The 12,376-nt window shown below is 37.6% G+C and overlaps 1 protein-coding gene across 2 annotated transcripts in view; it reads left to right on the top strand.

Annotated features, from left to right (window-relative positions):
• morc3a (MORC family CW-type zinc finger 3a) overlaps positions 1-12,376 on the top strand; it is a 45,855-nt gene that overhangs the window by 27,925 nt on the left and 5,554 nt on the right. For both annotated transcript variants that reach the window (XM_057852591.1, XM_057852590.1), the window contains 2 exons: positions 3,712-3,763; positions 8,142-8,214. In XM_057852591.1, coding sequence (XP_057708574.1) covers positions 3,712-3,763; positions 8,142-8,214 — 125 coding nt within the window. The remainder of the gene's footprint in view (positions 1-3,711; positions 3,764-8,141; positions 8,215-12,376) is intronic.

Below are 12,376 nucleotides of genomic sequence, written 5' to 3'. Positions count from 1 at the left end.
AAAAAAAAAAAGGCTTACTATATGAGCGTCATTTTGTTGGATGGGATTGATAATAAGATAAAACTCCAGTGACAGACAACAATAAAGTGCAGTAATTCAATTACTGTATTTCCTGGTGTTTTTAACACAAGAGGTAAGTCATTTAAGTGCAAACTTTCAACGTAAACATCTTACAAACAAAAAAATATTAATTATATGCAGCAGCTCTAGAAAAAAAGAATTAAATCTGCTAGTGTTATCATAAATAAATAATAAATAATGCTTTACGACTGGTATAATTGGGGGAATAAAAACATGGCATTTTAGACAGACAGGTCAATGATCATTACTTTAACCTAATACACAGCAAGGTCATTCACTTATGCCTGTGCTTCCTCATTTTTTATTCCTCATCACTGTCCATATCTTTTTTGAAGGGCATATTTTTCTTGAGGAAGATCAACTAATCTACATGTTCACGTTTATGTAGACTGCGTTTCGTGGAAACATGCCGCCCTTTCCACCATTGTAGTGGGTTATTTTTCAGGGTTAAAAACTCACGATCTCTGTACCACTCCACACTTCACTCAAGCTCTGTCCCATGCGAACAGATCTGGCTGCCTTCATCACTTCAAAGTCAGACTTTTGTTTTCCTGGGTGCGTTGAAAGTCAATCGCTGCACGTCGCTGGCGTCGGTGATCACACTGTCCATTGTTTTAGCATGTTGCTTCGTTGCCACTGCTAGTTTCGTTTTGGGCTGTGAAGAAAATGCTACGGAGTGTGCATTACAGTGGTTTCGTTAGCTCTCGCGTTGTTATGACACGCCCGTGACGATCGGGTAATGACGGCGACTAGTAGCAGTTCTGCCGAAATGCATGGGATTATATCATGCGTGCGGTCTCGATCTAAGTGCGCTGTATGGTGAATGACACAAGCACAGCATGTGAAATAAAAGCTAAATTATTAACATATTAAGCAATGCATTGAACTACGCATTAAAAGCCGATTCTGGTGCTCGCGATAGCCGAATTCTATTTCTACTATCGGTTTATTCAATATTTAATGGCTAATTACTGTTGAATGGGAACTTTACTATCGATACATCTGTATCTCTCACCTGTAAAACCGGATATCCGGTCGTATCGGTTTTTCGTTCTCAAGCTTACTATAGAGGTGCGCCTAGAGAGCCACTGTTAATTAGTGCACCTGGTGGACACACGGTTTTTGCCATAGCATGACGTAGCATGAGCTACTTGGAAAGTGGATTGTTTGCTGAATAAATCAACCAAACCAAAACCATCCATGTGAGCAGGTTATTGCCGGTAGCCTGTGCGTACATTCAGGTTCCGAAGGTGTACTCAGTATTGGCTTGATTTTGAGTTTGCTAAAATGCCAATACAGTAATGCCAGGGGCTGCTTTAAACTCTGGCTGCTTGATGTCCAATTCATTTTAACTAGGAGGGTAGGCAGCGAATGCTCATTGGTTTGTTTGCAGCCAGCCCTCTGACTTAAAATTTGTGTCAAACTAGTAAAAATTGACAGCAGAGGCATGAAAAGAGCCACGTGGTTTGGATGGCTTTGAAATTTGAAACTTGAAATGTATATTAATACAGGGGAGTCACTAGACCTAATGCAATACTGGGGCACAGCTGGGCACTGAGGAGCGAGAATTTTTTTTAAAGCACTTATCGATAGTAAAAAGTCAGAAATAGTGCTTTAAACTATATACAGTGGTATGAAAAAGTATTCTGAACCTTTTGGAATTTCTCACATTTCTGCACAAAGTCACCACAAAACGTGATCAGATTTTTGTCAAACTCACACAGATGAAAAAAGTGTCTGCTTGAACTAAAACCACCCCAAAATTTATAGGTTTTCATATTTTACTGAGGATAGCATGCAATGACAGAAGGGGGGAAAACAAGTCAGTGAATCCTCTGCCTAAAGAGACTTAATTGAAACCAATTTTTTACCAAACCATTTAAGTTGGGTGTGTGCCCAATCACCGATGAGTGGTTTAAAGCTGCCTTGCCCACTGTAAAATACACACCTGGTCGGAAATGTCTTGGCGAGAAGCATTGATGTGCATCATGGCTCGTTCAAAAGAGCTGTCTGAAGACCTTCGATCAAGGATTGTTGATGGGAAAGGATACAAAAGCATCTGTAAAAGTCTGGATGTTGGATGAAGGCACTTGGACACTCCACAGAAGTTTTTGGCGAAATATTTTGTGGACGGATGAAACCAAAGTTGAATTGTTCGGGACTAACACACAACGTCATGTGTGGAGGAAAAAAGGAACAGCTCACCAACATCAACACCTCATCCCCACTCAAATTGACAATATGTGAAAATCCATGGCAGTCAATGACTTTTGAACGAAATGTGTAAGATTATGACTGGACTGATACACAATATGCTGTTTGTGCGTCCCGGGCTGATGGGGGACGGGTTTCGATAAGCATCTGCTTTTCCCGTCTTTCCTTGTCTGTCTTTGTCTTTCCTTCGGGTAAAATTCCACACTCTGAAACTGTCAATGATTTGATGATGATGACAATGACAATAAATTCATTCATTCACTGTGAAGCATGGTGGCGAGTGCATCATGATTTGGGGTTGTTTTGCTACCCCAGGGCCTGGACAACTTGCAATCATTCATGGAAGAATGAATACAAAAGTTTTGCTGGAAAACCTGAGGCTGTCTGTCAGGCAGTTGAAGCTAAAAAGAGGATGAATGCTGCAACAAGACGATCCAAAACGCAAAAGGTTTCAGAAGAACAAAAATGCACGTTCTGGAGTGGCCAAGTCAAAGTTCAGACTTGAACCCCATTGAAATGCTGTGGCTTGACCTAATGACAGCAAATCATGCCAGACATGCCAGGAATCTACTACAGCAGTTTTGTCGAAGAATGGGCCAAGATTTGTCCTGATGTGCCGGACTGATCTGCAGCTACAGGAAGTGTCTGGTTAAAGTTATTGCTGCCAAAGGGTGAATGTTTGGGTGGTTTAAGTTAAATTAGTTTTTTTTTTCATCTGCGTGATTTTGACAAAGATCAGATCACGTTTGATGATTTTATGCCAAAATGTGAGAAATTCCACAAGGTTATGGTACCACTGTAACCGAACCAAAATACAAAAAACCCAGTTTCAGTAAAAAAGTGACTTTTTCACCCAGCCATCATTATTCAAAATTAGGACATCCCTTGTTGACGGTCAATTCACCTCTGCTCATTTTAATCAACTTCCATGAAAATGAATAAAAACAGAAATACTCCAAAATTTAGTTTTGGGAATTTCATAGTGTTCATTTCATTGCCTGCCATTGACATTAATCATTGTCCAATTCATTTATACGGGAAGGACTCGCTATGACTGCTCATCTTTCAGTGCCATTGTCGGCGCTAGATGTTCAATCCATTTTGACTGGGAAGGGCAATCCGTTCATTCACCCCTTCCCACTCAAAATGGATTGGACGTCTAGGAACGTCGTAGGCAGCAAAAGAGTCATGAGTGCCTCATAAAGCGTTAAGGCCTTAGTGGGAAGAATGGAGAAACTTGGATCACCCGTAGATGGCAGCGTCGCCTCGTGGAAACAGAAACATTGTTGGCAGCAAATAACTACCGATCGCGTCAAAACGGATTGGACGTCAAGCTGCGTCAGTGGCAGCCAATGACTTCATATTGGCCCTGATGTGTCCACTTAAATGTGTTTGTGTGTTGTTGTTTTTCTCCAGAGCGTCCAGTCTCCCGCTGGATCATGGACAGACGCTTCATCCGCCAATGAGGGTGAGTTGCAGTCTAAGATCGACCCATTTATTGGGCACATATATGAATGTTTTGTGTTTTTTTTTTAAGATCTGCTGATATATGGCTAATGTAATAGAGTAACTGTTAAGTTCGCTGTTTGGGCGGTGAGTGTTGTTATAAAGGTCGACTTATCTTTTTTTCCCCAAGATTGGCCGATATAATTGCATAACTGTTATGTTGACCAGTGGTCCCCAACTTTTTTTTGCACCGCGGACGGATCTGATGTGGGCCTTTTTTGTTTTACGGACCGGCAATGTGTGGCAGAAAAATAAAGTAAATATAAAATAAGACGACTGGGATAAAAACGAACGTTAAGTGCCGGGAAAATGTAACTCACCAGACGATGAATTCACCTTTTTTAACACTGGCCGCTCCTAAAAGTTGATGGCAAATATCCTTGGTCGCAGGCAGAATCTGAAATGCTGACATTTGACTTGTCAGTTGGTTCCCTGTCTGAAGCTGTCTTGTGACGTCTTTGTTTTTGTCATCCTCGATTGCGTGTGGGCTTATTATTTCCAGGAACAAATCTGATGCACCTACGTCATTATCGAGGACAAGTGGACATAGACAATTGCACATAGATATGTAAAAAAAAGATGCTAAGATGCTAATAGATACTCTGAAAGTACCCCGTCCGCCATTGCTGAGGTGTGCCACCCGCAGCACATAGCAGGCAGCTATCTCTACTGTTTTCATTGACTGAGGCTGGGCTGCGACTGAGGTGTGTAAACACCCCAGTCATGACGGAAACCACTAGAGGGCGATGTTCACATATCTCAGGACAGAATGCGGTCGTTAAATGATTATTTCTGTGCAGCCCGGTAGTAGAGGAGTTCCAAAAACTCGATTATTACATGGATCGCGATTCGACACACGACATGACATGACAGCACAGTGTAATGTCCGCTTGTTACTTGTTTTTGGTGTTTGGCGCCCTCTGCTGGCGTTTGGGTCCAACTGATTTTATGGGTTAGTACCATGAGTGAGCATGGTGTAATTATTGACATCAACAATGGCGAGCTACTAGTTTATTTTTTGATTGAAAATTTTACAAATTTTAATAAAACGAAAACATTAAGAGGGTTTTTAATATAAAATTTCTATAACTTTTACTAACATTTCTTATAAGAACTACAAGTCTTTCTATCCATGGATCGCTTTAACAGAATGTTAATAATGTTAATGCCATCTTGTTGATTTATTGTTATAATAAACAAATACAGTACGGTACTTATGTACCGTATGTTGAATGTATATATCCGTCTTGTGTCTTATCTTTCCATTCCAACAATAATTTACAGAAAAATATGGCATATTTTATAGATGGTTTGAATTGCAATTAAAATGGCTTAATTATTTTTTAAGCTGTAATTAACTCGATTAAAAATTTTAATCGTAGAAAATAGCTTAGTTTGAGCAATTTTCCAATGTCTGATGAAAACACAAATTGAGCTTTTTGGAAAAGCATACATTTCAAACATAACTTTAACACAGCAATTTTTTGCTTTTGTGACATCCCAAACATCTGAATAATGTTTTCGTTCTATGACATAACATAAACAACAAGACAAATAGAGCTTTTGATAGCAAAGTAACAATTTGTGTCTTTCCAGTCCAACAATAATTTACAGAAAAATATGGCATATTTTAGAGATGGTTCGAATTGCGATTAATTACGATTAATTAATTTTTAAGCTGTAACTCGATTAAAATTTTTAATCGTTTGACAGCCCTAATATGTATATATATATTTATTAGGGCTGCAGCTATCAAATATTTTAGTAATCGAGTAATTGACTGAAAATTCTATCAATTAATCGAGTAATCAGATAAAACATTTTTTTTTACGTAAAGAGTAATTATAAATATAGATGAGAAAACAAGACATTTCATCTAATATTGAGCCATTTTCAGTCAATCAATGTCTTTTTTTCAATGTACATTGTTGAAAATGGGCAACAATTGCATCTCAAATGTGACTAAGAAAAAAAACAAAAGACTAATTCACTGCTTTCACTAAAAAAAACTTTTCGGTCTTATAAAAAAATTTTTACCTAAAAATGTCATTATGCTTGATAACACACATCACTTAAAAGTTAGGTGTTTTTCCCCACGTGTTTCAATTGAATTTCCACTTGTGTCAAGCTATAAGTTCTAGTTAAGTTTTGAATTAGTCTAAACTGTAGTTTTTGTAGTGTTCAAAATAAATGCTGTGCTGTATTGGAGCACATTAGGCACCAGTGCTACTTGGTCTTTTATCCAGCAATGACTACTGAGCTAAAATTGACAGTTCGCATTAAGTTTTTATTTTACACCCTAATTACTCTACAGCACATTTTTCACAGATTAAATAAAGCCTTTATATAAGGGTTAGCCACGCATCGACAGTGGTCATAATTAGAGCTGTCCCGACTAGTCGACGTAGTCGACGTCATCGATGACGTAAATCCGTCGACGAGCACAACATGCCGTCGACGGTTAATGAAGGGTTAAAAAAATATATGCGTGGAAAGTTAGAATGTCGGATGCTCTGTTTGCAAGGGGGGAAAGCGGCACAAAGCCAAAAAAAGCGCACCAGAGTGTCCAAAACATTGACTCATTTCAAAGAAACAAAGGAGAGTACACTCTTCTGTCCTGTCTCTTCAGTGCCAAGCTTGGCTGCACGTCGGCCGTGAATAAACACCTCAAGCGCCTTCACGCAGTTTGTAATTTTTTTGTAATTTTTTATTTTGTACACCAGAGGGTGCTGTCGCCTTACTAAATAATAATGTTTCATTGATAATGGGCCTATAAGTGCTATTAGTATTGTTCTTAATGCTAATTGAAAGGTTTATTTCATGTTATGGTTTATTTTATGGTATAGAAAATTATATAAGGTTAAAAGGTCATAAATATATACAGTATATACAGTGATTGCACTCAAGGGAGAGATTGTCAATGATAAGGTAATAAGGTAAAGGCAATTCATATAGGCAATTCATTGATATATATATAAATAAGGTTTAAAAGGAAAAAGGTGAAAAGTTTTTGTTAATTTCTAATTGTGTTGCTTTATTTGTGTGCACCGTAGCTCTTACAGTGTGTTTACATCAAGGATGGAATAAAAGTTGTAAACCATCAGTTTAAGAGACCATCTTTTCAATCGGGATGCTACACTAGTTAATTCTATCAGCATTTGAACTCATTGTTTATTTGTGATTCATTATTGCTATTTACGTGTTTATTTGTACTTTAATAAATGATTTGAGTATTCCAATATGTTTTTTTTAAATTGATAAGCGTCAACAAAAATTTCATTGCTAAATTAGATTAAATTTTTTTTTTTTTTTTTTTTAATTTAATTATTAGATTAGTCGACTAATCGTAAAAATAGTCGGCTGACTAATCGGGAGAAAATTAGTCGTTTGGGACAGCCCTAGTCATAATGAATAGAAACCTAGCCCTCCGCTGGGATAACGTTGGTGAGCGAGTGACAGTAACGTTAATCTTATTTATGAGCGCTCAGAAGTGTATTGCTTTAAGATGGCGGCTGTTTTATTAACGCCGCCGAGTCGGTCATTTCGCATCTAGTTCTACGTACATGTGATATATATGACACGCATCAGATGCTACCTGCTATCATGTTGCTACCACCGTAGCAACATGCGGGCGTAGTTTTTAACCAATGTCGCCGCAGTTTGTAACGGCTGTCGGCTGCAGTAAGTTTTTTTTTTTTTTTTTTTTTTTTTTTTATTGCTTCTTCCTCTACGCACGAGACGTCAGTGCGTTATCCCGCATGAAAAGTAGTCCAGGCAAAACGTGATGCTTAGAGCTGGCAAAATTAAACGATTCCTCGAGGTGAATAAAATTACTCGGATCAGTTTTTAAACTCTAGTTACTCGAGTTGCTCGAGTATTCATTTCAGCTCTAATATATATAGAGTGTTTCAGTTGCCTTGCATAATCAACATGCTTTAGAAAAAATATTGTCTTCAAGAATCAGGACTTAAGACAATCGGCTGGATTTTTGTCAAGTCTTTCATCGGATCAAAGTTTTGAATCTCCATTTTCATAGAAAGTAGGAAAAACATTCATCCAAACAAACAGGATCAAAATTGAACGCAACAGTTTTCAATATGTATTTCTTCATAACACCCAGCAATAAATCTTAACACAGTGTTTCGAAAACAAAGGTGTCTGTGTATGTCATGCCAAATTCGCCGTCCAAAAATGCTGTCCGCTAGCTTGAATCTGTTGCAAATTTCCTTGTTTGGTGCTCCCCCGGGTTTGCACAATAGCATTCACACATGAGCAATTGCACAACTGTTTGTTTTGGGCAAAAAAAAATAAACCTGACTGAGGCCTTTCTGTCTCTCTAGCCAGCAAGTCCCCCAGTGTCGATGCTTTTCCAGTCATTTCATGCGTGTACTCCATGGCTGACTTGACCCCAAGGTAAGATGGCCTAATAATCACATAACTTAAGGTTCAATCCTGGAGTTTTTTTGGAAGTAGTATTATACGCCAACTTTGACTCCGTGGCTGCTCCAGGATTAATAGCATAACTCAAATTCTTGAGTTCTTGAGATGCTTTGCTCTCCCATGGCTCACTTCTTCTTAGGCTGCGTTCAGACTGCAGGCATATCCAATTCCAGTCGGGTTTTTAGGACTGACTGTTCACACTGTTTTTAGCAAGTGTCCAAATCAGATCTGGGTCTCTTCAGACAGAGCCAAATTATTGACATACTTGACTGGTTGTTGTGGCAATGAATGCGTCATCCGACGTAAAGTGACGTCACGGACAGTCAAAACTAGAGATGTGATGCCGATCGATCGGGTCCGATCACGTCATTTTCAAAGTATCAGAATCGACAAAAAAATATCGGCCATGCCTTTTTTTAATATATATATTTTTTAATTAAATCGTTTTCTAATTGTATTTAACGTTACAGACATGTTGTTACACTTATCCAGAGTCTTTAGTTTAGGCTTAAGGTAAGGTTATCAAATTTATCCCAGTAACGGTGGTAATTTTTTAAAAAATGTATCACGTTAAAATATTTAATGCAATTAATGCATGCGCTGCACAACCCACTCACGCATTGTCGCGCTCCATCTGTTATGGCGCCGTTTTGCCTATATGGAGAGCTGAAAGGCAGCGTAAAATGAGTAGAGTGAATTTTGGCAGCCTTTGGAGCCTTATTTTAATTGGCCAAAGCCTTACAATCCCTCTCCCTACTATTAGAAATATCATGGTAAGCAATGTGGGGAAACAAGGTAGCATTTGATCTTTTTCTTAACACCTTATGTTCTATCCCATCGCAGAGAAGATATATGAATTGGTAGCACTACGCACAGTCACGGTTCCACTTCCCATCATGCATTTGGGCATGGCCTTCAGTATCATTTACTGAAAGCTCAACAAATACACTAGATGGCAATATTTAGTCACAATATACAAAGTCACAAGTCTTTCTATCCGTGGATCCCTCTCACAGAAAGAATGTTAATAATGTAATTGCCATCTTGAGGATTTTTTGTCATAACAAACAAATACAGTACTTATGTACTGTATGTTGAATGTATATATTCGTCCGGGTTTTATTCATTTTTTTCTAAATGCATTGCCAAAATGTATATGACCGGGAAAAATTATCGGGAATGATTGGAATTGAATCGGGAGCGAAAAAAAGCAATCGGATCGGGAAATACCGGGATCGGCAGATACTCAAACTAAAACGATCGGGATCGGATCGGGAGCAAAAAAACATGATCGGAACAACCCTAGTCAAAACCCATCTGAGCGAGAAGAATCTTGTTCATATCTGATATAGGGCTGCAGTTATCGATTATTTTAATAGTTGATTAAGCTATTAACTAGTTAGTGTTTTTTTCACAGCCCACAGCTAAACTAGTAGTGGCAACGAAGCAACATGCTAAAACAATGGATAGTGATGAGGAACAAAAAAATGTGGAAGCGCAGGCATAAGTGAATGACTTTGACGTGTATAATGTTAAAGTAATGATTACTGTACAGCTGAAACGAATACTCGAGCAACTCGAGTAATTTTATTCACCTCAAGGACTCGTTTAATTTTGCCAACTCTAAGCATCGCGTTTTGCCCGGACTACTTTTAGTGCGGGACAACGTGCTGACGTCACATGCATAGAGGAAGAAGAAAGAAAAAAAAAACCTTACTGCACCGCTACAAACGACGCCGACGTTGCTAAAAACTACGCCCGCATGATGCTAGTGTGGTCGCAGGTAGTGTCCGATGCGTCTCAAAGATATCGCATGCATTTAGAAATAGATGCGAAATGGCACTCGGCAGCGTTAGTAAACAGCCGCCATCTTTAGGCAGTAACTTCTAAGAAATACAACTTTACTGTCACTCCCTCACGTAACGTTAGCCCTTCAGAGGGATAGGTTTCTATTGATTATGACCACTGTCGATGCGTGGCTAACGTGTCTTACATACATGCTTTATTTAATCTGTAAAAACACAGCGCTGTAGAGTGATGAGGATGTAAAATTAAAACATAATGAAGCTGTCAGTTTTAGCTCAGTAGTCATTGCTGAATAAATGTGCTCCAATACAGCTGGTATCGTACATTTATTTTGAACACTGCAAAAACTCAAAATCCTATCAGTACTTACAGTTTAGACTAACTTAAAACTTAACTAGAACTTAAAAATAGCTTGACACAAATAGAAATTCAATTGAAACACGTGTGTTATCAAGCGTAATTACATTATTAGGTAAGAAATATGTTTTGTTTTTTTTTGTTTTTTTATAAGATCTAGAATTTTTTTGAGTGAAAGCAGTGAATTTTTTTTTCTAGTCACATCCGAGATGCAATTGTTGGCTGTTTTCAACAATGTACATCGAAAATAAAGACATTGATTGACTGAAAATGGTTCAATATTGGATTAAATGTCTTTTTTCTCATGTATATTTTAGGACTGTCAAAATTATTGCGTTAACGGGCGTTAATTAATTTTTTAAATCAATCACGTTAAAATATTTGACGCAATTAACGCAAATGCCCCGCTCAAAGATTAAAATGACAGCAGTGTAATGTCCTCTTGTTACTTGTTTTTTGGTGTTTGGCGCCCTCTGCTGGCGCTTGGGTCCAAATGATTTTATGGGTTGAAGCACAATGAGTGAGCATGGTGTAATTATTGACATCAACAATGGCGAGCTACTAGTTTATTTTTTGATTGAAAATTTTACAAATTTTAATCAAATGAAAACATTAAGAGGGGCTTTAATACAAAATTTCTATAACTTTTTCTAACATTTATCTTTTAAGAACTACAAGTCTTTCTATCCATGGATCGCTTTAAGAGAATATTAATAATGTTAATGCCATCTTGTTGATTTATTGTTATAATAAACAAATAAAGTACTTATGTACCGAATGTTGAATGTATATATCCATCTTGTGTCTTTCCATTCCAACAATAATTTACAGAAAATATTTTATAGATGGTTTGAATTGCGATTAATTACAATTAATTTTTAAGCTGTAATTAACTCGATTAAAAATTTTAATCGTTTGACAGCCCTAGTATATAATCGCTCTTTACCTAAAAAAAAATGTTTTATCCGATTAGTCGATAGAATTTTCAGTCGATTACTCGATTACTAAAATATTCGATAGCTGCAGCCCTAGATTGACCTGTCTGCTTAAAATGCCATGTTTTTATTCCCAAAAGCATAATAGCATTATGCTTTATTTATTATTTATGATGATAACACTAGCAGATTTTTTTTCCTAGAGCTGCTGCATATAATTATTATATTTGTAAGATGTTTACGTTGAAAGTTTGCACTTTAATTACTTACCTCTTGTGTTCAAAACACTATATATGTTTAAAATACTGTAAGAACCAACACAACAAATGTTTCCTATCGTATGGTTTTCACACTGTATCGAACCGTATCCTTCTTAAACTGTATCGAATCGCTCGGCCTTAAAAATGTATCGTTTTTGAATCGAATCGTAACCTGTGCATCTGAATACATATCAAATCGGCTTCATACCAGAGATTCCCAACCCTAATTATTTTTATTGTTCTAAAAATATATTGGTATATAATATATTGGATCGGCAAAACATATCTTGAAAAAATTGGATCCAAAGTCAAAAAATCATCATCGTCATCGGGACATTCCTATTTGACTTTTTAAAACCTCGGTCAACTCATTGGCTTCCTTCGATGGTGGGATGATGGCTGCCAACCTTCCCACTTCAAATGGATTGGACGTCTAGCATCGTTGACGGCAGCCAATGATTAAAATAAACAGTAGACGATTTGACGTTTAAATCTTTTCAAGACAAATAAGCTAGTTATGACTTTGACTTTGATGGGAACGTCGCCCCTACCAACATGGCTGCCCATATTGGTAGGGGCGATGAAAGGTCTACCCACAACTGAATTGAGTTTTATCAATAGTAAACGTCGAATTCATTTGAAATGGGAGGGTTGGCAGTGAATGATTCATTCACTTCAAATGGATTGGATGTCTACTAGTGATAGACCCCATTCGATTCACAGCAAATATTGGATGTCTATCATCGTGAAAAATGAATCGCCGTCTTCTGTCGCTCT

Source organism: Corythoichthys intestinalis, chromosome 12, assembly GCF_030265065.1.
Source record: "Corythoichthys intestinalis isolate RoL2023-P3 chromosome 12, ASM3026506v1, whole genome shotgun sequence".
Lineage (NCBI taxonomy): Eukaryota > Metazoa > Chordata > Actinopteri > Syngnathiformes > Syngnathidae > Corythoichthys > Corythoichthys intestinalis.
The sequence above is the reverse complement of the archived record's forward strand: the minus strand, read 5'-3'. Positions and strand labels throughout refer to the sequence as shown.